Source organism: Anomaloglossus baeobatrachus, chromosome 1 (genome assembly GCF_048569485.1).
Source record: "Anomaloglossus baeobatrachus isolate aAnoBae1 chromosome 1, aAnoBae1.hap1, whole genome shotgun sequence".
NCBI lineage: Eukaryota > Metazoa > Chordata > Amphibia > Anura > Aromobatidae > Anomaloglossus > Anomaloglossus baeobatrachus.
Window position 1 is genome coordinate 831,846,215 of NC_134353.1, and position 26,178 is coordinate 831,872,392.

General features: G+C 47.2%; 1 protein-coding gene across 2 annotated transcripts in view; it reads left to right on the forward strand.

Moving 5' to 3' along the window:
- Window positions 1-26,178, forward strand: part of TMEM161B (transmembrane protein 161B) — a 57,260-nt gene that overhangs the window by 15,086 nt on the left and 15,996 nt on the right. For both annotated transcript variants that reach the window (XM_075325125.1, XM_075325126.1), the window contains exons 3-6: window positions 10,052-10,155; window positions 14,261-14,347; window positions 17,095-17,192; window positions 20,170-20,326. In XM_075325125.1, the coding sequence (XP_075181240.1) occupies window positions 10,052-10,155; window positions 14,261-14,347; window positions 17,095-17,192; window positions 20,170-20,326 (446 nt within the window). The remainder of the gene's footprint in view (window positions 1-10,051; window positions 10,156-14,260; window positions 14,348-17,094; window positions 17,193-20,169; window positions 20,327-26,178) is intronic.

Sequence of the window (26,178 nt, forward strand, 5' to 3'; positions counted from 1 at the left end):
TAAGAGAGGAGCAGAGAAGGAGATCTTGTGAGGATCTGAGGTTGCGTGCAGGTAGGTAGCGGGAGAATAGGTCACAGATGTAAGGAGGAGACAGGTTGTGGATGGCTTTGTATGTCATGGTTAATGTTTTGAACTAGAGTCGTTGGGCGATGGGAAGCCAGTGAAGGGATTGGTAGAGTGGCGAGGCTGGGGAATAGCGGGGGGAGAGGTGGATTAAGCGGGCCGCAGAGTTTAGGATAGATTGGAGGAGTGCAAGAGTGTTGGAAGGGAGGCGAGAGAGCAGGAGGTTGCAGTAGTCGAGGCGGGAGATGATGAGGGCATGCACTAATGTTTTTGCTGATTCTTGGTAAAGGAAAGCACGGATCCGGGAGATATTTTTGAGTTGTAATCGGCATGAGGTGAAGAGGGCTTGGATGTGTGGCTTGAAGGATAGAGCAGAGTCGAGAGTTACTCCAAGGCAACGAGCTTGTGAGACTGGGGAGAGTGAGCAACCATCAACTTTGATGGAAAGGCTTGTTGGAGGAGATGAGTGAGGAGGAGGAAAGACAATGAACTCTGTTTTGTCCATGTTAAGCTTCAGGAATAGCGCAGAGAAGAAGGATGAAATAGCAGACAGACATTGTGGGATTTTGGTTAGAGAGGTAATGTCAGGTTCAGAGAGGTAGGTAGAAGCCATGGTTCACATTCATCCTGTACTCTAAGCAGTCAAAAATGTTATGCACCTCAGAATGGTACCGATAAAACTTAAAAACTTGAACTCATCCTGCGAGAAAAAAAACAAAAAAACAAGCCCCCAATATAGTTCATCATCTGTGATTGGAAAAGTGGGGGAGAAGCAACATGGCTTATTCCCCCCCCCCCCCCCCCCCCTCAAAAAAAAATCCACAATTTTCAAAGCTAAAAGGGTTTCATGCCCTCTGAGTCCTGCAGTGTCTGTTTTTCCAGAAGCAGAACCTGGGACAATGTATGAACACTTAAAGCTCCAGCACTCCAGGGTTTGTTTTTTGTTTTTTTTAAAAGATTCAATTTTTATTAGTTTTTTTGGGTTTTTTTTTTGTTTTTTTTTATTGCACCGCTGTAGTGATGCTTTAAATGTAAGTCCCCTGCCCCCTGTCATTTATACTCTCCCTCCTGTGGCTTCATCTTCTAGCCCTGGTGCTCTTGTCGGGCTGTAGTGTTTTCAGATCTGCCGGCAGCGTCAGTGTTTCATGGAGATTGCTGGAGGTCACAACTCAAAACAAGTCTATGAGAGCCTCAATCTGGCTCTCATAGTCTGTATTGAGAGCTTGTGACATAACGTCCAGCCAGTCAGGAGATCCGGGCACAAGATGGTGCTTCAGGACCGGAGCAGTGTCAATAAAAGGTGAAGCTGCCGGAAGTGGACTATATGATAGGGGGGCAGGGGGCCTAGATTTAAAGCGCCACTCTAGCACTGAAACCCCCCCACTGGATTGGTGCTTTAAATGGCATATTTGCTATTTTCATTCTTTATGGTCCTCTGCAGTCTTATTTATGTTTGATCAGTGATTTTTTTACTGATTTAAAAATTCTGTAAACCTTCTCCCAACCATTACAACAGGGTCGGGAACCTTTTTGGCTGAGAGAGCCATGAACGCCACACATTTTAAAATGTAATTCCGTGAAAGCCATACTCACCAGGGGGAGCGATGGTGGTGGAGCGGCCTAGAAGGTCCCAGGAGACAGGGTAGGCAATGCTGTGGGCAAGGAGGAGGGGGTGTTGCAGCTCAAGAGGGTCAGTGTGTGGCGGGTCGGCGATATTGCTGCAGGCATGTGGGGTGTCACGGTGGCGGGCGCCATTGGTCTGCTTGCAGGCTGCTTTGAATCTCCCGCAGTTGACAAGATCGACTTCAAGAAAATGGCTGTGGCATGTGCGCAGATCGACGCGATGGACTTCAAGACAATGGCTGCAGAGTCCTATCTGCGCGCGCCGCCTCCGCGGCCATTTTCTTGAAGTCAATCTTGTCAACTGCTGGAGATTCAAAGCAGCCCACAGATCAATGGTGCCAGCTGCCATGACACCCCACGAGCCTGCAGTATCACCGACCCTGCGCCCCTACTGCCGCCCCGGTGAGCCATATGCGGTTTGTAAGACAGTTTTGGGGGGAAAAGTGCGTCTTACAAACCGGAAAATACGTTTTGTTTTTTTTTAATTAAAGATTTGTCGGCGAGCCAAATACAGCCATCATAAAAGCCACATCTGGCTCTCAAGCCATAGGTTCCCAACTCCTGCATTACAATGTTAATCACAGACAACACACAGGTTGCATATGCCGTCTGTAATTTTCACAGAGCCTTAGACTTGTATGGTCCCGTATTCAGGGACTGCTAAACCACCCGGACATGTGAACAGCTAGATAATTCTAATGATTGCATGTTCTGTTCTTCAAAACCATAAATAAAACTTGTAACTGAGTCACGGATCTGAATAAGGCCTTAGATTCTGTAACAAATTGCGGAGTCCACGTCTGTTACTTTTTCAGAAAATGAAAAATTTAGGTTTAAAGCAACACTTTAAAGTAATTTTTTTTGTTTTATTATCACAGTGAAATGTCTAAAATTCTGTGAGACAACTTTGATTTCAAAATGTTCACTGCACCCCTAGATGTTTTTTCCTGAGAGTTGTAGTTTCTTAAATAGGGCTCCTTTTTTATTTCTTGTTCATTTTAAGGAAAAAAAGAAATATTTCACTTTCACAGCCCTTGGTTAAAAATTCTGTGAAATATCTGTTGGGTCCAAACGCTCTCCACATCCCTGAATTCATTCTTTGAGGATTGTAGTTTGAAAAATGAGGCCATTATTTGGGGTTCACGTTTCATACTAGTAAAAAAAAAAATGTTCATTTCTTCATGCCACATGTGTTATTTCCCTTGAAACACCTGAAGGTGCAAACTCCTTAAGGCTGTATGCTTGCGTTGCGTTTTTCCCTGCGTTTTGGCTGTGTTTAAAACTGCACCGTGTCATTGTGCTTCCCCAGCAAAGTCTATAAGACGTCAGCAAATTCCATGCGCACGTTGCTTTTTTAGGCAGCATTCTGGCTGCCAAATATTTGACAATTGTTGCGTAAAAAAAAGCAGCATGTCACTTCTTCAGTGTGTCTTGGTTGCATTTTCCACCCACTCTTTCTCTCGGTCGGTGTCGGTCTCTCTCGGTCGGTGTCGGTCTGTCTCGGTCGGTGTCGGTCTGTCTCGGTCGGTGTCGGTCTCTCTCGGTCGGTGTCGGTCTCTCTCGGTCGGTGTCGGTCTCTCTCGGTCGGTGTCGGTCTCTCTCGGTCGGTGTCGGTCTCTCTCGGTCGGTGTCGGTCTCTCTCGGTCGGTGTCGGTCTCTCTCGGTCGGTGTCGGTCTCTCTCGGTCGGTGTCGGTCTCTCTCGGTCGGTGTCGGTCTCTCTCGGTCGGTGTCGGTCTCTCTCGGTCGGTGTCGGTCTCTCTCGGTCGGTGTCGGTCTCTCTCGGTCGGTGTCGGTCTCTCTCTGTCTCTCTCTGTCTGTGTGTCTCTGTCTGTCGGTGTCTCTATCTCTCTCTCTCTCTGTCGGTGTGTCTCTCTCTCTCTGTCTGTGTGTCTCTCTCTCTCTGTCTGTGTGTCTCTCCATCTCACCCCCTCTCTCATACTCACGATCACCGGCGTGGCGCTGCACAGCTGTCGCACTGCAGCGGCTTCTCCTGCTTCCGAAAGTGCCGGCCGCTCATTATTCCATTTCCTATTCACTACTTCCCCCGCCCACCGGTGCCTATGATTGGTTGCATTCAGACGCGTACCCACGCTGAGTGACAGCTGTCTCACTGTAACCAATCACAGCCGTCGGTGGGCGGGTCTATATTGTGCAGTAAAATAAATAATTTAAAAAACCAACGTGCGTTCCCCCCAATTTTGATACCAGCCAAGGTAAAGCCACACGGCTGAAGGCTGGTATTCTCAGGATGGGGAGCCCCCACATTATGGGGAGCACCCCAGCCTAAAAATATCAGTCAGCAGCCACCCGGAATTGCCGCAACCATTAGATGTGACAGTCCTGGAACTCTACCCGGCTCATCCTGAATTGGTCTGGTGAGGTAGCAATTGGGGTAATAAGGAGTTAATGGCAGCCCATCACTGCCACTAAGTTTTAGGTTAATCACACCCCCTATGATTAATCTGTAACTTAAAGTAAATAAATACTTACGCCCAAAAAATCCTTTATTTGGAATAAAAGACAAAAAAACACCCTCTTTTACCAGTTTATTAATCCCCAAACAGCCCTCCAGGTCCGGCGTAATCCACACGAGGTCCCATGACGCGTCCAGCTCTGCTACATCGGAAGCTGACAGCAAGCGGCCACAGACCACGACCGCTCTCTGTCAGCTCCACGGAGCAACTGAAGTGAGTCACACTATCAGCTGTGATGTCGCTCAGGTTACCCGCGGCCACCTTTTGGATCCTCCAACTATGGCAGCAAGTCGCCTGAGTGACTGAAGTGAGCTGCGCGATCAGCTGTGCCCTCACTCAGGTGATTTGTTGTCTCAGGTGGAGGACTCCAGCTGGCCGTGTGTAACCTCAGTGACGGCACAGCTGATCGCGCAGCTCACTTCAGTCACTCAGGGGATTTGCGGTCACCGGTGAGTCCTTCACCGATGACCACAAATCAGGCCGCGGCACACAGAGCGGCGCGATGACAATGAAGTTGGGTGAAGTTCATCCGAGTTCATTCTGATCGCACGGCACTGTCTCGCAGCCAGCCATGTTCTGTGGGGATGTAGCAGAGCCGAGTGGGACCGCACTGTCAAAAATGCATCCAAAAGGCATGCGTTTTAGATGCAATTTGTTTCTCAAACGCAGTGCTTACAGTTGCCAAAACGCTGTAGTTTATTTGCCACGTCAGAATACAGCATGCGCACATAGCCTAACTGGGTTTGAAAGCTTGGGGGGGGGGGATCACTTTTGGGGGTTTCCAATAAATAGGTCCCTCATTCACTTTAAAAGTCAATAGGTCCCTAAAAACAAAAGTGAGCTTTTGTAACTTTTCTTCATAAAATGAAAAATTGCTACTAAGCTTTTAACCCTTCTGGTACCCTAATAAAATAAATGGATGTTTGAAAAATGATGCTGACATGGATAATTTATGGTAAAAAAAAAAATCTGTGTTAATGTTTGTATCAAATTTCAGATATTTTCATTAAAAAAAAGCACAAAAATATGTCAACCTAAATTCATCTCTAACATAAAGTTCAAAAATTATTACTACGTCATAAAGTGACATCAGATATGAAAAATCTGGCCTGGTCAAGAATACTAAAACATCAGTGCCTAGAGGACCAAACTGGGTGTCTTACTATATTAAATATGTAAAATTGCAGAGTGCTTATAAAAACTGTTGGCAAGAACAGATGGATATTTTAAATTCTATTATTTCGAGCTTGTTCCCACCACTCGTTACAGCCCAGCATCCCTCCTGCTTGCGGCGCTCTGCAGTGAAGGAGGGAGCTGTGAAACGCCGTCCTCAACCCAGTCACTCAGGAAGACTTGGGCGGGCCGTGGTGATGTCAGGTCAACAGGAAGTTGACGTGACATCACCGGACATCAGAGGTCACGGAGCCTGGGGGTCACACGAAGGGGATGATTGTACCGCATGAGCGCAGCTCACATAGTATTTGAGAGAAACCTTGTTTCTCAACATCATATCGATGTGCCTATGAATACTAACTAGTGAACCACCCCTTTAACTGCTGCCACCACTGAGGAGGCTGGTTTCCTTGGCAGCTTGCGAGTGAAGTTGTCTGGATCCAGCCAGGTTCAGTGCCCCAGCGCACCTCCTAATGCTGGAGGCTGGAGAGCACTGTGCGTCTGAAGACAACTTGAGGCAATCCCTTTAAAGCAGACCTGTCACCAGATTTCACAATACAATTTGCTCACATTAAATAGATCTTTTGTATCTGACGCTGTGATATTGACTGAAAATCTATATCTGAATGGCTGTAACATCCTGGTATGAAGACGAGCATAGTACACGGCTATAGAGTGAAGTTTGCACTGAACAGCTGTCAATCAGCCTAGGTGGGCGGAGATTGAGTTAACCGTTCTTACAGAACTATAGAGCCATTCTGACATGGATTGTCAAAGTAAATACAGCAGCCTCATCAGGCTTTGGAAAACTTATGAAATCTAGTGCTAGATCTGCTTTAAAGAATCAGTTCTAGGTAATGCTTTGTCATGAAAACAGACATTGTAGTACTACATGTGAGCTTTAATGGATAAAAGTCAAAACATTTTTGTAGACTGCTACCGTATTTAAATAGTTTGCCACCACAAAAAATGTTACTGATCCCAACTGATTTACCGATCCGCTCCCTTCTTGCACCACAGCCTGTCTTGCTGGTCTCTGAGTTCCCACTTCTAGCTGGGAATGCTTGTGACTGCTGCAGCCAATCACTGATCACAGTGGTCACATGTCCCCACAGGCAGAACAGGATGTACAGAGTCTGCTCCTAGAGCTGCCTCTTCTGGCCCCATAGGCATGTGACTGCTGCAGCCAATCACTGATCAGTGGTCACACATCCCCACAGGCAGAACAGGATGTACAGAGTCTGCTCCTAGAGCTGTCTCTTCTGGCCCCATAGGCATGTGACTGCTGCAGACAATCACTGATCACACTGGTCACACGTCCCCACAGGCAGAACAAGATGTACAGAGTTTGCTGTCAGAGCCGCCTCTTCTGGCCCCATAGGCATGTGACTGCTGCAGCCAATCACTGATCACAGTGGTCACATGTCCCCACAGGCAGAACAGGATGTACAGAGTCTGCTCCTAGAGCTGCCTCTTCTGGCCCCATAGGCATGTGACTGCTGCAGACAATCACTGATCACAGTGGTTACATGTCCCCACAGGCAGAACAGGATGTACAGAGTCTGCTCCTAGAGCTGCCTCTTCTGGCCCCATAGGCATGTGACTGCTGCAGACAATCACTGATCACAGTGGTCACACGTCCCCACAGGCAGAACAGGATGTACAGAGTCTGCTCCTAGAGCTGTCTCTTCTGGCCCCATAGGCATGTGACTGCTGCAGCCAATCACTGATCACACTGGTCACACGTCCCCACAGGCAGAACAGGATGTACAGAGTTTGCTCTCAGAGCCGCCTCTTCTGGCCCCATAGGCATGTGACTGCTGCAGCCAATCACTGATCACACTGGTCACATGTCCCCACAGGCAGAACAGGATGTACAGAGTCTGCTCTCAGAGCCGCCTCTTCTGGCCTCATAGGCATGTGACTGCTGCAGAGAATTACCGGCCATAACTGAGGCATTGGGTCAAATGTTCAGCAGACTAGAATCAAGGAGAGTGGAAGGGGATGGTGTGTGGGGGATGGGGAAGGTGAATATACTTTTGTTTATTACTGTAGCGCACATCCGGTGCTTTATGAAGTTATTTTTTATGGGTGAACAACTTCATTAATGTAGACGCCATTTACCATGCCTGATTCCAGACGATAAATGACCTCTGATTGTTAAAATATAAAAGTCTATTGGTCGTTTACTGTCCATTTAATATAGTATAATTGCCATTCTGTACACATAGAGCCTAATTCATCAAAGTCACAGAATTTTGGTGCAACTGGCGATTGTGCTAAAATGGTTCAACTTTTGGCGTTCTCATGACATGTTTGCCCTAACAAAGTGAGTGGAGCTGGGGCGGGAATGGGGCATGGCGACTGACCTCGTTAAATTCATGCCGGACAGTGGTGTTCGCTATCACACAAATCTTACTCCAGCAGGGACTGGAGTAAGATTACCGACAAGATGCACACTGATTTACTAGCCGTTTCTCCGGTCCTGATTCATAAAGAGGCAGGCAACTCTTCATGAATTAGGAGCGTCTGTCTCCAGCTCACCCCCTCGCCAAGACCGGTGTGAACACTGCCAGTCATGATGAATCAAGCCCATAGGATATCATGTTATGGGCAGCAGATGACTTGTTTACTTGGCGCGATAGTCTGCAGATAACTATTTTAAGCTTGCTTAATCACTGCACCCTATGAATGAGTTTAGAGAGGTGTTTGGATGCTCATTTCCAAACTACCGGTCAGTTATATGGGCTCTCCTCTTTATTTTAATCCATCTATCACCATGCGATTTTCCAGTTTTGCATATTCATTCCCCAGCCCACCCTCTTCTAAGAGCTTCTTATTTATCCGTCAGTGCTGCCATTTATTTACTATGCATTGCTTCTATAGCTCCAACATATTCCGCAGCGCTTTACAGCAATCATTACTTGTCCTCACTGGGGCTCATAATCTAATTTCCCTATTACTGTGTCTTTGGCGTGTGGGAGGAAACCGGACCCAGAGGAAACCCACACAAACACGGGGAGATCATTCAGACTCCTTGTCCTTGGTGGGATTTGAACCAAGGACCCCAGCGCTGCAAAGCAACAGTGCTGACAATCGTGGTTTTTGCAGTATAAGGCTATGTGTGCACTGAGCGTTTTTTCCAGTACGTTTTTGGGCTCAAGACTGCATGACATTGCTTCCCCAGCAAAGTCTATGACTTTTCATTTTTGCTGTCTGCACACAACGTTTTTTATTAGCTGCGTTTTTGAGCTAAAAAAAAAAAATGGACATGTTAATTCTTTCCTGCATTTTACTGCATTTTTCACTCATGCAGTACATTGGAAAAACGCAGTCAAAAACGCACCGAAACGCAGTAAAAACACATGCGTTTTTTACCAGTGCATTTTTGCGTTTTTGTGCATTTATTGCGTTCAAAAACGCACAATAGCGCATCGTCAAAAAAACCCTGTGTGCACACCTAGCCTAAGGTACAGATTTCAATAACACCATTCACTTTTACTATATGATATACTGTAAAATTGACAATAAATTCCAAATAGGGTAAAATGGTGTATGATTCCGGCGATACCTAACTTATAAGGTGGTGGTCTTTTTTCTTTCCTCTTTTTCACCTTCCCCTAATTTGTAAATTTTTAAAACATTATAATATTTTGTGTTGCTAGTAACTTTTTTTTTTCATTGATTAAGCTATTTGGGAGCTTATTTTTATGATGGTGAGCCGATATTTCTATTGGTACAATTTTGACCTTTTAGGCCGAGGCCACATGGGTATTAGTGCGAGTCTTCGCATGATACTCTGCTCACGCTCGCAACACAGTGGGAGCAGAGTGTCATGCGACTGTGGTCCGATCGTGCGATCAGACCACAGCTGCGAAGGGGAGGGTCGGTGCTGCGGAGGGGAGGGATTTATCTCCCTATCTCCTCTGTTGCCGGCTGATGTGAGAATCGCACTGCACTCACATTACACCGGTGTAGCGTGAGTGCAGTGCGATGTTTCTATCACCCCCATAGACTTGTACGGGTGCGAGTGAAACAAGATTGCATTCCACCCGCACATGTTGCGACTGCTTTTTCGGTCCGATTAGGGCTGAGAAAAAAAATCGCTCATGGTATCTGCAACATAGAGTAATATTGGTCTGAGTAAAATGCAATGTTTTTATCGCACTCCACTCGCTCCGTATTACTCACCATGTGTGCTGATCCTTACATTTAAAGTGGCACGCCAGCGCTAAAAACAAAGCCTACTGGAGTGGTGCTTTCATAGACTGCAGAATACAGACTGTAACCCTAGTTCTGCCGTTGTTGGCCGGTGAGGTGTCTGCTCAGACTGCTGAGCTATTGTCAAATCCCACTTTCCCTTCTAGGAAGTAAATACCAAGAATATATTCAGACATTGCTGTAAGTACAAGTGTCACCCTGAACCTGTATTTCGAGGCTGTACACTTTTTTCACCTGGTTTAGTAATTCCTTTAGTTTTTTGTGACTAATTAACTCTCGGCGTTTTTGCTTTGCTCTCAGAGTGTCAGGTACTACATTGGATATCTTGCCTGTTTGCTGGTGTCACAGTCAGTAGCCCACCAGAAGTCTATCCCCTGTCGTTTTTTTGGATTAATATAGTAGAATATGAATGTTTTATCAGAATGATTACCTGTGTATGGTTTCGCCCTGATGTATCTGTGCTGCCCGCTCATACCTCATGTCCTCTTGTCTGCAGGGTGTGATTGGCGTGCAGCTGGTTGTCACATTGGTGATGGCCAGTGTCATCCAGAAGATCATACCTCACTACTCGCTGGCGCGCTGGCTCCTCTGCAATGGCAGGTAACGTCTAATGTTCTCATAATGATGATCATACATACCACTGTTACACACTAAGGCCTCCATAACATTATAAGTATTACATACAAATTATCATGTCTGTGCAGTCTCTGTTGTCGAGTTGTTTAGATGACCACCCAAAAATACAGTAAGGCTAGTTTCACACTTGCGTTGGACGGCTTCCATAGCATTGCGTTGTGTGACGGATGCAACGGATGCGTTGCATATAGTGGCACAACGCAATGCTACGGATCGTACAAAATAACGGAAAGCGTTATTTATTTATTTATTTTTTTTTTTGCTCTTTTTTACAGTACCGGCAGCCGACTATTGTGAACGATCAGCTGATCGCTCTTAATAGCCGGCGGCCGAGCGCTCTCACATGCCGGCGGCCGAGCTATAACATGCCGGCGGCCGAGCGCTCAGCTGAGTGCTCTGACATGCCGGCGGCCGAGCGCTCAGCTGAGTGCCCTGACATGCCGGCAGCCGAGCGCTCAGCTGAGTGCCCTGACATGCCGGTGGCCGGGCGATCAGCTGAGTGCCCTGACATGCCGGCGGCCGGGCAATCAGCTGAGTGCCCTGACATGCCGGCGGCCGAGCGCTCAGCTGAGTGCCCTGACATGCCGGCGGCCGAGCGCTCAGCTGAGTGCCCTGACATGCCGACGGCCGGGCGCTCAGCTGAGTGCCCTGACATGCCGGCGGCCGGGCAATCAGCTGAGTGCCCTGACATGCCGGCGGCCGAGCGCTCAGCTGAGTGCCCTGACATGCCGGCGGCCGGGTGCTCAGCTGAGTGCCTTGACATGCCGGCGGCCGAGCGCTCAGCTGAGTGCCCTGACATGCCGGCGACCGAGTGCTCAGCTGAGTGCCCTGACATGCCGGCGGCTGAGTGCCCTGACATGCCGGCAGCCGGGCGCTCAGCTGAGTACCCTGACATGCCGGCGGCCGAGAGCTCAGCTGAGTGCCCTGACATGCCGGCGGCCGAGCGCTCAGCTGAGTGCCCTGACATGCCGGCGGCCGAGCGCTCAGCTGAGTGCCCTGACATGCCGGCGGCTGAGCGCTCAGCTGAGTGCCCTGACATGCCGGCGGCCAAGCGCTCAGCTGAACGTTCGGCCACCGAGAAATAAAATAAAGTTTGTGATTAAAAAAAAAAAAAGAGCATGCGCAGTGAAAAATAAAGGTTTCCGCTGCTCAAAAAAAGTTACATGCAGCGTTCCATCCGCCCGGCACAGCGTCAAAATAACGATGCTGCGTCGTCCAACGGATGCAACGCTGACACTTGCGTTACAGTGCGTCGTCCATACAAGTCTATGGAGAATAGCGCAGTGCGTTAACGGACTGCGCTATTCTCCATAGTGACGGACTGCGCTGAACGCAAGTGTGAAAGTAGCCTAAGTGATTTTCTGAAGGTGGCCAGTATGGAGGAACGGAAAATTTGTTACTAGAGATCTGATTTGTCTTCTTATAGAGGTGGTCTTTAGGAGAAATGTCACTGTATGTTCAGTATTGAGTACACCCCAATAGATTTGTCAGAAAACTGTTAGTTTCCTCTCAGAATCAACATTTTCGTTGGGATACCATTCTACAGAAGTTTAGGCTACACAATTCTAATCAAGAATTTAAAACCACAGGTAAATCTAGTTATTCATTACACTAGTGTCCAGCAGAGCGATAGCTATAAAAGCACTTTGATTATCAAAGAAAACCCCTTCCTATTTAACGATTTTAGCAATGGTACCACATGGAAGAGAAATGTCACAAGACCAGAGAAAGAATCAAGTATCTTCACGCAAGAAGGTGAATGCCACTAGAAGATCAGCAGAGTTTTACTTATCAGTCAGAATATTGTAGCAAAAGGAAGACAAAAAATGTAACAAAGATGGAACTGCAACTATCTCACATAGATGCCCAGTCCGTCCATGGAAGAAAAAGCCTAAACAGGAGCGTCTTCTGATGAGAAGGGTTTAAAAAAGTTGACATGCAGGCTCACCGCAGTCTTTTTTTTGCTAAAGAAGAAGAATTCCAAATCCTGGGTGTGCGTTTCCTGTGACACAATACGGCATGTACTGTGGACTGGCATGCATCATGTTGTCCACGAGGGAATCCTCTCCCAAAGCCTATGCCAAAAAAAGGCCACCTTTAATTTGCCAGAGCCCATGCTAAAAATATGAAGACTACTGAGACTCTCTATTCTTGAGTGATGAGACTAGGAAAAATGTTTTTGGCGCTGATTGCTTCAAAACTGTATGGTGTCACAAAGTAGAAAAAAATTCATGGTGCCTACGGTGGAACATAGTGGTGGCAGTGTCCTTATGTGGGGCTGCATGAGTGCAAGGGAGCTACATATCATTGATGGCATCATAAATGTACAGATGTGCTGCTATATTTTGTAAGAGAAGATGTTACCATAATGCTGTGCTTTTGGCATATGTTCACTATTCCAACAGGACAATAATCCAAAACACAGAAATGTTACATTTCTGAAGCAGAACAGGGTGAAAGTGACTCAGTGGCCAAGTGTCTCCTGAGCTGATCCCAATCAATCACCTGTGAGGAGATCTGAAGAGTCAAGATGAGCATCACTCTAGGAGACTTTGTGCGATTCTTAAATGTCATGGAGGTCATAGAAATACTGAATGTAGTCATTTTTGATGTGGGGTTTATTTATTATTGCATAAACTTATTTGAGTAAAACAAGATTTTGTAATTAAAGTGAACCTGTCAGGTCCAATATGCACCAGAACCACGAGCAGTTCTGGGTGCATATTGCTAATCCCTGCCTAACCGTCCCTGTGTACACTAGCATAGATAAAGAGATCTATAGAAAAGTATTTCTAAAGATCTCTTATCATATGGTAATGAGCTAGAGGACTAGTCCCCTGGGTGTTAGTTCCCCTGGCTAGTCGGCTCCAGTAGAATGTTAGTACACCCCTGTGGGTGTGCTAACATGCTATTGAATGTGCAGCGTCAGAGGATGATTTTACTCACCTGTCCGCCGCCATCGCGACTGACGCTGGATTTCGGCTCAGTGCGCATGACCCCGGGTCATGAAGCCGAGTGTACGCGTCCTGGCTTCAAACTGAAGTAGTGTGCATAACCGGAAGGAACCACTGTGTCAGTCTACACACTGCTCCAAACACCTTAGGTTATTTTATGGCCATTTTGTAGGTCTGCCCCTTCACCACAAGCACCTTAGATTTGTTAAGACATTGGGGCGGCACATAGCCCGATTGTGTAACCCTTGAAATGGAAACCGCTACATAGTGAAATGCTATATATACTAGGTAAACATTGAAGAGAAGATATTTGGAATTGCATTACTGCTATAGAAACTAGGTTGAAAATGAGGTACGTGGTACACAATTTGGCCGATTTATGATTAGCCCAACAGCCAGTGACAAGGCGTATCCTGTTGTTGGGACCCTAGCCTTAAAAGCTTTCATCTGGGCTGAAGCCTACAATTTAAAGGGCAGGTAGGATCCAGCTTTAATTCTATTAAAGCGCCCTTGGCTGGTGTGCGAAGTGCTCAGTGAGACTGGAGTACACTACAAATATCAAAAAAACTGACCGGCGTAACCCTAGCCTAACAATACAGCAGCGACGTTCACAAGCGATCAGGACTCCCAGCTAACGTCTACTTGTTCCTACGCTCCTCAGACTGCTACCAATGTGTCAGAAGAATTAGGTGCTAAAACTAGGATAACTATGTAGTAGTTACTAAGTTAATTTGAAGGGATATTCCAGTTTCATCATTTACTTCTTGTGTGTGTATATATATATATATATATATATATATAAGTTAATTGTGAGAAAATACAATGCTTTCATGTGTCAGGACATTGTAATAATAAACAGCCTCTTAATTTCTATGTAAGCAGTAGGGGGTTTACTTACTTTTTCACACAACACTTTTGCATTTTGACCTAGTTTCTGTTAAATAGTGACACAGCTTAATCTGTCATCTGAGGTTACCTTCCTAATTGTAGGACCTTGTAAGGAACACTTGTTTTTGTTTTAATTTTCTAATTGACATAATTGAAACCATAGAACTTGGTTTGTACATAGTTTTTCTCATGGTTGTATATAAATTCCTTTCCCTAATATTATGCAGCTTATACTGGTACCAGCATCCTACAGAGGACGAGTTACGAACACTAGCTGGAAAGCAACAAATAAAAGGAAAGAACAAAAAAGACAGGTAAATGTCCCTGAAGGGGTTGTCCACTACTGTTATATTAATGACCTATCTTCAGGGTAAGTCTTCAATATCTGATTGGTGTTGTCTGACACCTGGGACTAAAGGCCACGGCTCACTAAGCGACATCGCTAGCGACATCGCTGCTGAGTCACGGTTTTTGTGATGCAACAGCGATCTCGTTAGCGATCCCGTTATGTGTGACATCCAGCAACGACCTGGCCCTTGCTGTGAGGTCGCCGGTCGTTGCTGAATGTCCTGGACCATTTTCTTCAAAGGTGATGTCCTGCTGGGCAGGACACATCGCTGTGTTTGACACTGTGTGACAGGGTCCCAATGACAGCAGAGATCATTATACAGGTCGCTACTGCGACCTGTATCGTTGCTGCGTCATTGGTAAGGTCTGACTGTGTGACATCTCACCAGCGACCTCCCAGCGACTTACCAGCAATCCTTATCAGGTCGCATCGTTTTCGGGATCGCTGGTAAGTCGCTAAATGTGACGGGGGCTTAACACTGGTCATATGTTATTACAGATGTAAACAATATATGGGGCAGAAGTGCCCATCTCTATAGTCAGTGTTGTGGCCTCTGCAGGGCACTGCAGATCAGCTCCTATTGAAGAGAATATAGAAAATATGCATATCCATATTAACAGCAAATGCAGATGACACAGGTACACAGTCATTTAAAGGGGTAGACCACTACTTATATATTCATGACTAGTGATGGGCGAATAGTAAGATATTCAAGTTCGGATTATTCGTACTGAACACCTAATAATATTCCAGTATTCATCATGCATTACAAACCCGACGCAAGTAAATTTGGAACCCGAGCATTTTTTAAGAAAAATGATCCGGTTCCCCATTGACTTGAATTAGGTTCATTATTCGTGATGAATACTGTAATAGTACTAGGCATTTGGTACTAATAATCGAAATATCTTACTATTTGTCCATCACGATTCATGTCCTATACTTATATAAGATGACCTACCCTAAGAGAATAAAGAAGATGCATAGCCGATTTCATGTTGCATCACATGGTTTTCCTTATAGAGCAATGCTCTCGGCCGCCCAGAGGCATCTGCATCTAGATCTATATATTTCTGCTTTGTGTTGGTTGAACTCCAGCTCCTATAATATGTATAGGGGACTCGCATGACATCAGTGAGAAAACCTGTAGTTTTATGCTTTGCACAGAAAAGATGGGACCTCTATGTGAAAATAGTGATTTCTACCATCAATAGATAGTCTATTTGTTAACTGGTAACTATTCAACCTTAAAGGGACCCAACCAGCAGGAGCCACCTGTCCCCCCGCTACTCCCCGACCTCTCCTCTCTGCCAATCCCTTCACTGGCTTCCCATTGCCCAACAACTCCAGTTCAAAACCCTAACCATGACATACAAAGCCATTCATCCACAACCTGTCTCCTCCCTACATCTGTGACCTAGTCTCCCGGTACTTACCTGCACGTAACCTTCGATTCTCACAAGATCTCCTTCTCTACTCCCCTCTCATCTCCTCTTCCCACCATCACATCCAAGATTTCTCACATTCCTCCACCATACTCTGGAATGCTCTGCAAGAACATATCAGACTCTCTCCTACCGTGAAAAGCTTCAAGAGGAACCTGAAGACCCACCTCTTCCGACAAGCCTACAACCGGCCGTAACCCTCAGTCTGATACAGCGCCGCACAACCATCTCTACCCTCACCTACTGTATCCTCACCTATCCCTTGTAGACTGTGAGCCCTCTCGGGCAGGGACCTCCGTCCTCCTGTACCTGTCTGTGCCTTGTATTGTTTATGATTATTGTACTGGTCCCTATTTTGTATACCCCTTTCACATGTAAAGCGCCATGGAATATATGGCGCTATAATAATAAATAATAATAATTTTCATATATAAAGTAAAGCCAGTGCTATACTGGCGCTAGGATGCTGAATCTAAGCATACCGGTTGTTCAATGATTGGATGTTTCATTTCAGAAATATGTGCAAGTAAAGTTCCAGCAATGCACTGCTATTTGATTGACAGATGCAACAGGAAGAGAATATGTGGGTTGGATCGTGGTATCTATTCCCGCCCATGTCTGTCTGCCTGCACCAGAAATATGTCTATGACAGTGACAGGGTAAGGAATCCCATAGATTGTAAGCTTTCGAGCAGGGCCCTCATTCCTACTGTAGTTGTTGAATTATGTACTATTTTGTTCTGTATTTGTCTATACAACCCTCCACACCGTATTGTAAAGTGCTGCGGAATATGTTGGCGCTATATAAATAAACATTATTATTAAGGAAGGCCAGGCAGGCAGACAGGGGCGGGAATAGATACAAGACTTAACCTGCATATTCCCTTCCTGTTGCACCTGTCAATCAAATAGCAGTGCATTGCTGTAACTTTACTTGCACATATTTCTGAAGTAAAACATCCACTCTCTGAACAAAAGGTATGATTACATTCAGCATCCTAGCGCCAGTATAGCACTGGCTTTACTTTCTATATGAAAACCCTGCTGGCTGGATTCCTTTAACTGTGCAGACCAGGTTTTCTAAAGATGTCCCATTTCCCACATTCACACCTGCAGTTGTCATACAATTTCAGTAGACCTATACAAGAAGCAGCTCCAGACTCCGCTGCCTCTTATTCTTCTTCTTGGAGGGGGGATGGATACACTGTGCTTTCTTTCTCTTTTTCACTTTTGCGCTGATGTCCCCTGTAATGTTCTTTCTTTTGCAGAAAATATAATGGCCATATCGAGAATAAACCTCTTACCATTCCCAAAGATATTGACCTTCATTTGGAAACCAAGACTGTTACAGAAGTTGACACTTTAGGTGAGGCTTCTTTTTTTTATTTCTACCCCAAAATAGTTTTCTTTTTTATCTAGCCCGTTTACTACAAGTTTACCATTGTTGTCCATGGGAACATAAGACTTGCTAAGCTGAAAAAGCATTGCAAAATGGTGCAGAACACTTTACTAAAAAGGGATTCTATCATGAAGTACAAAATTCGGTATTAGATAGAAATCTGAAGCAAAATAACCGTCCTAATTTGTCATACTTTCTATTTGCCACCTATCTCTGTTTCCAGAGGGCAATGCTTTTAGAAAGGATAACAGCAGGTTCAAGCGATGTTATATGTAACCGTGGAGACGCATAGCTCGGGAGAAGAGCTGCAGACACAAAACATGGAATTCATAATAAAAATAATAAGATTTGCAAAATTACTTCATTTGTTGTTATAAATCGTTGGAACAATAAAATTAATTGTAAGCATACACATGGCTTTAGTAACTGGAAACATTGCTTGTCTTCACTCCATAGCAATAATGAAGTAATGATCACAGCACAAAAAAAACATTTTTTTTTGCGTTTGCATGTTTTTTCACGTGCATTTTTTGTGTGCGTTTTTTAATCATGGTGATCGCGGGGGTTCAGGGGTTGTACCCCCGCGATCGCCGCCTGGTCACTGGCTGATGTTACAGCTGAGACCTGGCTCTCACTACCTAGAGCGGTGCCCGCGTCGCTCCTGGCAGTTTAACTCCTTGAATGCTGCGATCAATGCAATTGTAACATTTAGGAGGTAGGGAGAGGAATCGCTTACCTCTCCCTGGTGATCTGGTCCCTGTAATGCAATCACAGGGACGCGATTGCGGTCATGGTTATCCTTGGTCATCACCATGATGACCCCAGGTTACTGAAGTAAGCATCGCCTCACAGACCAGGGGGCACCTTCGTCACATGAGTTTCGTGCAGCAAGGTCTTGCGGTAGAGACCGCAAGATGAGAAAATTGTCTGCTGACACTGGCCTAGGTAAAGGGAACCCCGGTGACGCCACAAGGTGAACCAAGTTCATGCTGGCGGATCTGCAGGAAACCTTGGTCATCCACCGGCATGAACCTGATTCATCTTGTGACGTCACAAGAGTTCCCTGCAGTAAGGTCTCGCGGTAAAGACCGTGCGATGAGGAAATGGCTGCCGAGGGACCCCAGTGATGTCAAATAAGCACATAAAAACACACAAAAAGCAACATGTGCATTACACATGCATTTTTTATTGCGTTTTTCACTGACTCCTTTTGAAGTCAACTGATGAAAAAAATGCAGAAACAATTGACATGCTGCTGCTTTTTTCAGCAACAAAAACTGCAAGAAAAAAAGAAGCATCATGTGCACAGCAAGTCAGGATTCTCATAGAGTTTGCTGGGATACTTTTACCCTGCTTTTATTGATTAAAATAAGCAAGAAAAAAACGCAAATAAAAATATGCAACATGGGCACTTGGCCTTATTCACGCATCACAAAATACAATAAAAACTTAGTTACCGGTCACCATGCTGGACTGGAACTGTATTTTTTTTATTGTATTTTCTGATGCATGAATAAAAGACATTATTTATAGAAGAACAGAGAGCTGGAACTTTTCACTCTATTCAGTGTTTGTGGACGCCAGCCATTTCTCATGCACCTGTAGCTCGGATATTAGGGTGAGCTTTTTCCATTCCACTTTCCCTCTCTACAAAACCCCAGATTTAAACCTTAAAAAAAGTAGGAAATATTACATTTTCTGCTAGTTAAAACTTTTTGGTTGTGTCTGAGGGGTCGATCTCACCAGGAGTCAGTAAACTACTTTAGGGAATAAATAGTTAGTAGGTTAACAGTCAGCTCTTGTTAGTGTTTCTCTGCAGTTTTTGGGTAATGTGAACAACACTGCTGCAGGTACAGTAAAAAAAACAAAAAAACACAGCTCTGCTGCACAAATAGTACATCTACACACAACACCGCTGTACTTGCAACACTGTTGGATGCAATGTAGATGCACAACTCAGCTACACACTACTGCATGCATATGTGTAAACACATCTCTGCTGTATACACACTTGCACAACTCTGCCGCATACATATGTATACGCCCACAACACTGCTACACATGTATTCGCACACAAGGCAGCTGCACACTCAACTCTGCAGCAAACATTTGTATACACACAACTCTGCTGCTTACGTATGTATATGCACACAACATAGCTGCATACTCCCTCAACTCTGCAGCAAACTTTGGATACACACAACTCTGCTGCATACGTATATATACGCACACAACATAGCTGCATACTCCCTCAACTCTGCAGCAAACATTTGTATACACACAACTCTGCTGCATACGTATGTATACGCACACAACATAGCTGCATACTCCCTCAACTCTGCAGCAAACATTTGTATACACACAACTCTGCTGCATACGTACCGTATGTATACGCACACAACATAGCTGCATAATCCCTCAACTCTGCAGCAAACATTTGTATACACACAACTCTGCTGCATACGTATGTATACGCACAAAACATAGCTGCTTACTCCCTCAATTCTGCGGAAAACATTTGTATACACACAACTCTGCAGCATACATATGTACACACACAATAATGTAGAGGTTCATCTTTGCCTCCTGCTCTGTACCGATCAGAGGGATCAGTGGGCAGGAAGAGAGAGAACTGTGCTGCTGCATGGTTCTCTGTGATGAGACGCACACACTTTTTAGCAAGATATTTTTTTTTCTTGCTAAAAACTGCATCTTATAGTCAGATATTAAAGTATATTGCATAACGTCCATGACTATAGAGAATAATTGTTCTAATTTCAATGATTTATGTTATGTTATTTTCGGTTAGACACTGGGGACGGTTATGTGGTGGATTCCATGCTCTTGTGAACTATTACAATAGAATATAATGGTATATGTTGTATGCATTATACTAACTGTCATCATATTCAATGACTCTGAACCGTTTTTTTTTTCGATCCAGCCCTCCACCACTTCCCCGAATATCAATGGTTGGTAGACTTCACCGTTGCTGCTACTATTGTGTATCTGATATCTGAGGCTTATTACGGTTTAATGGGTCCATCACAGGAGATGAATATCAGCATAGTGTGGTGCATGCTCGTCCTAGCATTTGCAATGTATCCTTTATCATGAATAATCAAATAATAATAGTTACTTTCTTTGTCGCTCCATTGGGAGACCCAGACAATTGGGTGTATAGCTTCTGCCTCCGGAGGCCACACAAAGTATTACACTTTAAAAAGTGTAACCCCTCCCCTCTGCCTATACACCCTCCCGTGGATCACGGGCTCCTCAGTTTTATGCTTTGTGTGGAAGGAGGCACACATCCACTCATGCATTCTCAACTTAGTTATGTCGGTTGGAAGAAAAGCGGGCCCCCACGGGGCCCCCGGCATGTTCCCTTCTCACCCCACTACGTCGGCGGTGTTGTTAAGGTTGAGGTACCCATTGCGGGTACAGAGGCTGGAGCCACATGCCGTCTCCTTCACCATCCCTTATGCGGCTCTGGGAGAAGTGGGATCCTAAGCGGTCATCCAGTTACTGGGACCGTGCTCCATCCGCAGCCCCTGTGGGACCCTTCCAGACCGGAGCCTCTTCAACTCAGGGACCGGGCCCTGCAACTCTAAGGTACTCTGTGTCCCCCTAGGGGACTGTGCAGGGAGCACACCTTCTTCCCGGAAACCGCGGCGGCTGCTGAATCCAGGAGGCCGGTGGACTTCCGCGCCGACCGTGCCTGCTTGTCGGGCGCGGTCTCAAATTTAGTCCCCGGCTTCATCGCGGCCTAGTCGCAAAAATCCCGCCCCCGGGCCTGCCTTTCAGGGGTAAGGGCGGGATTACCGGCCTGACGTTGGATGTGAGGGCTGGAGCATCCTGCATGTTTCCTCCCCCCTCACTGATCACTGTGGGGACCCCAGATTCCCGCACTTTGCTGGCGCCGCCCACGGCTCCACTCCTCCCCTGAGAGCTCCGGCAGCCATTTTTTTGGCATTCTGCCGGTGGAGGATTCTCAGTGAACAGCTCTGCAGCTCCGGGGGATCCAGGCAGGGAATCTGGAGGACACACTCCGCGCGTTAGCGGTCGGAAAGCCACACCGGTCACCCGGTGCTGGTCCCCTTAGGGTGCCGGATTAGATACGTATATATCGATATCTATCGGTTCGGTGGGCTGTATACCCCTTTCCCATATACCCTCAGTGATCACTCTCCTAGGAGACAACAGCATGTCGTCCACAAGGAGCAAAGCTGCTAAGGCACAGGGTTTTTTTGCGGCCTGTACCTCTTGTGGGGCTATGTTTCGGTTCCCCAAACGTACACGCAATACGTTTTTTTGATCACTCTAACTTCAGGGACGCTGTCCAGAAGCCCAGAGCGGTCCCGGACAAGCGCTTCACTAAGCGCCTCACTGACACGCGTTACCCCTTCCCATCTGAAGTCGTTAAGGGTTGGGCTCACTGTCCCAAGGTGGATCCTCCAGTCTCTAGATTGGCGGCTAGATCTGTGGTGTCGGTTGCAGATGGCTCATCGCTAAAGGATGTCACTGACAGACAGATAGAGCTCCTGGTGAAGTCCATCTATGAGGCCACGGGCGCGTCTTTTGCCCCGGCCTTTGCAGCCGTGTGGGCACTCCAAGCTATCTCGGCTTGGCTGACTGAGATTAATGCTGTCACACGTAATTCTGCTCCGCAAGTTGCGTCTTTGACCTCTCAGGCGTCAGCCTTTTCTTCCTACGCCATGAACGCCGTCCTGGACTCTGCTAGCCGTACGGCTGTAGCATCCGCTAATTCTGTGGCAGTCCGCAGGGCCATGTGGCTGCGCGAATGGAAGGCAGACTCTGTTTCCAAGGGGTTCCTAACCGGTTTGCCGTTTTCTGGCGACCGTTTGTTTGGCGAACGATTGGATGAGATCATTAAGGAGTCCAAAGGAAAGGATTCCTCCTTACCCCAGGCCAAACCTAAGAGACCTCAACAGAGAAAGGTTCAATCGAGATTTCGGTCCTTTCGTCCCTCCGCCAAGCCCCAATCCTCTTCGTCCAACAGGCCGGAGAAAGGCCAGAGGAACTCCTGTGCGTGGCGATCCAAGTCTCGCCCACAAAAGGCCGCAGGAGGCACTGCCTCCAAGACTGCTTCCTCATGACTCTCGGCCTCCCCTGACCGCATCCTCGGTCGGTGGCAGGCTCTCCCGCTTTGGCGACGCCTGGTGGCCACATGTTCAAGACCGATGGGTGAGAGACATTCTGTCTCATGGTTACAGGATAGAGTTCAGCTCCCGTCCTGCGACTCGCTTCTTCAGAACCTCTCCGCCCCCCGCTCAGGCCGACGCACTTTTTCAGGCAGTAGCCGCTCTAAAGATGGAAGGAGTTGTGATCCCCGTTCCCCTTCAGGAACGTGGTCGCAGATTTTACTCCAACTTGTTCGTGGTGCCAAAAAAGGACGGGTCATTCCGTCCCGTTCTGGACCTCAAGCTACTCAACAGACATGTGAGAATCAGACGGTTCCGGATGGAATCTCTCCGCTCCGTCATCGCCTCAATGTCACAAGGAGCATCGATCGACATCAAGGATGCTTATCTCCATGTACCGATCGCACCCGAGCATCAACGTTTCCTGCGTTTCGCCATTGGGGACGAACACCTCCAGTTCGGCTTGGCGACAGCTCCACGGGTTTTCACCAAAGTCATGGCATCCGTGGTGGCGGTCCTGCATTCTCAGGGCCACTCGGTGATTCCCTACTTGGACGATCTCCTAGTCAGGGCCCCGTCTCGGGTGGCGTGTCAACAAAGTCTATCTGTCGCTCTGGCGACTCTCCAGCGGTTCGGGTGGATCATCAACTTCCCGAAATCCAAGTTGACACCGACCCAATCACTGACGTACCTTGGGATGGAGTTTCATACCCAGCAAGCGTTAGTCAAGCTTCCGAGGGACAAACAGCTTTCTCTGCAGGCAGGGGTGCAATCCCTTCTTCGGAGTCAGTCACACCCCTTAAGGCGCCTCATGCACTTCCTAGGGAAGATGGTGGCAGCTATAGAAGCAGTCCCGTTCGCGCAATTCCATCTTCGACCACTCCAATGGGACATTCTCCGCAAATGGGACAGGAGTTCGACTTCCCTCGACAGGAACGTCTCTCTTTCCCTTGCAACCAAGACGTCACTTCAGTGGTGGCTCCTTCCCAATTCTCTGTCGCAGGGAAAATCCTTCCTACCCCCAACCTGGGCTGTGGTCACCACGGACGCGGGCCTGTCAGGGTGGGGAGCGGTTTTTCTCCACCACAGGGCTCAGGGAACCTGGACTCCGATAGAGTCCTCCCTTCAGATCAATATTCTGGAGATAAGGGCAGTGTATCTAGCCCTATTGGCTTTTCATCGGTGGCTGCAGGGCAGGCAGATCCGTATCCAGTCGGACAACGCCACTGCCGTCGCATACATCAACCACCAAGGCGGCACTCGCAGTCGTCAAGCCTTCCAGGAAGTCCGACGGATTCTGCAGTGGGTGGAAGCCACAGCCTCCACCATATCCGCAGTTCACATCCCGGGCGTAGAAAACTGGGAAGCAGATTTTCTCAGTCGTCAGGGCATGGACGCGGGGGAATGGTCTCTGCACCCAGACGTGTTTCGAGAGATCTGTCGCCGCTGGGGAACGCCGGACGTCGATCTCATGGCGTCACGGCACAACAACAAAGTCCCGGCATTCATGGCACGGTCTCTGGATCACAGAGCTCTGGCGGCGGACGCGTTAGTTCAGGATTGGTCGCAGTTTCGACTGCCTTATGTGTTTCCTCCTCTGGCGATGCTGCCCAGAGTGTTACGCAAGATCAGGTCCGACTGCCGTCGCGCCATTCTCATCGCTCCAGACTGGCCGAGGCGGTCGTGGTACCCGGATCTGTGGCATCTCACGGTGGGTCAACCGTGGGCACTTCCAGACCGCCCAGACTTGCTGTCACAAGGCCCGTTTTTCCATCTGAATTCTGTGGCCCTCAACCTGACTGTGTGGCCATTGAGTCCTGGCTCCTAGCATCTTCAGGGTTATCTCAGGATGTCATTGCCACCATGAGACAGGCCAGGAAGCCTACGTCCGCCAAGATCTATTATAGGTCTTGGCAAATCTTTCTATCCTGGTGCACTGATAACGGTTTTACTCCATGGCCGTTTGCCTTACCCACTTTCCTTTCATTCCTTCAATCCGGAATGGACAAGGGTTTGTCACTTGGCTCTCTCAAGGGCCAAGTATCGGCGCTCTCCGTGTTTTTTCAAAAGCGCCTAGCCAGGCTTCCACAGGTCCGCACGTTCCTGCAGGGAGTTTGCCACATAGTCCCACCTTACAAGCGTCCGCTGGAACCCTGGGATCTTAACAGGGTGCTAACGGCTCTTCAGAAAACACCTTTCGAGCCGCTGCGGGATGTCTCTCTATCTCGTCTTTCGCAGAAGGTGGCATTCCTAGTGGCAGTTACATCACTTCGGAGAGTGTCTGAGCTAGCAGCGCTGTCATGCAAAGCCCCCTTCCTGGTGTTTCACCAGGATAAGGTGGTTCTGCGTCCGGTTCCGGAATTTCTCCCTAAGGTGGTATCCCCTTTTCATCTCAATCAGGATATCTCCTTTCCTTCATTTTGCCCTAATCCAACTCACCAGTGTGAAAAGGATTTGCACTCTTTGGATCTTGTGAGAGCACTCCGGCTCTACGTGTCCCGCACGGCGCCCCTGCGTCGTTCAGATGCGCTCTTTGTCCTTGTCGCTGGCCAGCGTAAGGGCTCGCAGGCTTCCAAGTCAACCTTGGCTCGGTGGATCAAGGAACCGATTCTCGAAGCCTACCGTTCTTCTGGGCTTCCGCTTCCTTCAGGGCTGAAAGCCCATTCTACCAGAGCCGTGGGTGCGTCCTGGGCATTGCGGCACCGGGCTATGGCTCAGCAGGTGTGTCAGGCTGCTACGTGGTCTAGTCTGCACACTTTCACGAAACACTATCAAGTGCATACCTATGCTTCGGCAGACGCCAGTCTAGGTAGGCGAGTCCTTCAGGCGGCGGTTGCCCACCTGTAAGAGGGGGCCGTTTTTTTCGGCTCTTTTTTATTGAGGTATTCTTTTACCCACCCAGGGACTGCTCTTGGACGTCCCAATTGTCTGGGTCTCCCAATGGAGCGACAAAGAAGAAGGGAATTTTGTTTACTTACCGTGAATTCCTTTTCTTCTAGCTCCTATTGGGAGACCCAGCACCCGCCCCTGTACCCTTCGGGCTGGTTGTTTTTTTTGTGTACACATCTTGTTCATGTTGAATTGTTCTTTTGGTTCATGGTTTGCAGTTCTCCGAACATCCTTCGGATTGCATTTACCTTAGACCAATTTATAAGTTTTCTCCTTCCTGCTTTTGCACCAAAACTGAGGAGCCCGTGATCCACGGGAGGGTGTATAGGCAGAGGGGAGGGGTTACACTTTTTAAAGTGTAATACTTTGTGTGGCCTCCGGAGGCAGAAGCTATACACCCAATTGTCTGGGTCTCCCAATAGGAGCTAGAAGAAAAGGAATTTACGGTAAGTAAACAAAATTCCCTTCTTTGTCATGTTTTTAGCTTGAGTTGTTAAAAGAAACTGTAAAGCATTACAGTCATCATAATTTTCATTTCATAAATCAATAGTACACCCAAAAATAAGCAACTGTATTAATCTTATCAGACACATCTGCTTTTTTCTCTGCCAGAATTGATCAGTCATTATCAAAATTCTCAAATCTAAGGTAAAATCTGTATTCAGTGAAGCCTTTCCCATTACTGAGATAGGAGATGGCAGCTGGTGCTGATGAGATTCTATGTAGATAGAAGATGAGGAAAGGTGAGGCTCTGCATCTAGCTCCTCCCTCTAGCTGCGGCCTCCAGCTCCTCCCTTTGCCTCCAGCTCCTCCCTTTAGCTGCTGTCTCCAGCTCCTCCCTCTAGCTGCTGCCTCCAGCTCCTCCCTCTAGCTGCTGCCTCCAGCTCCTCCCTTTGCCTCCA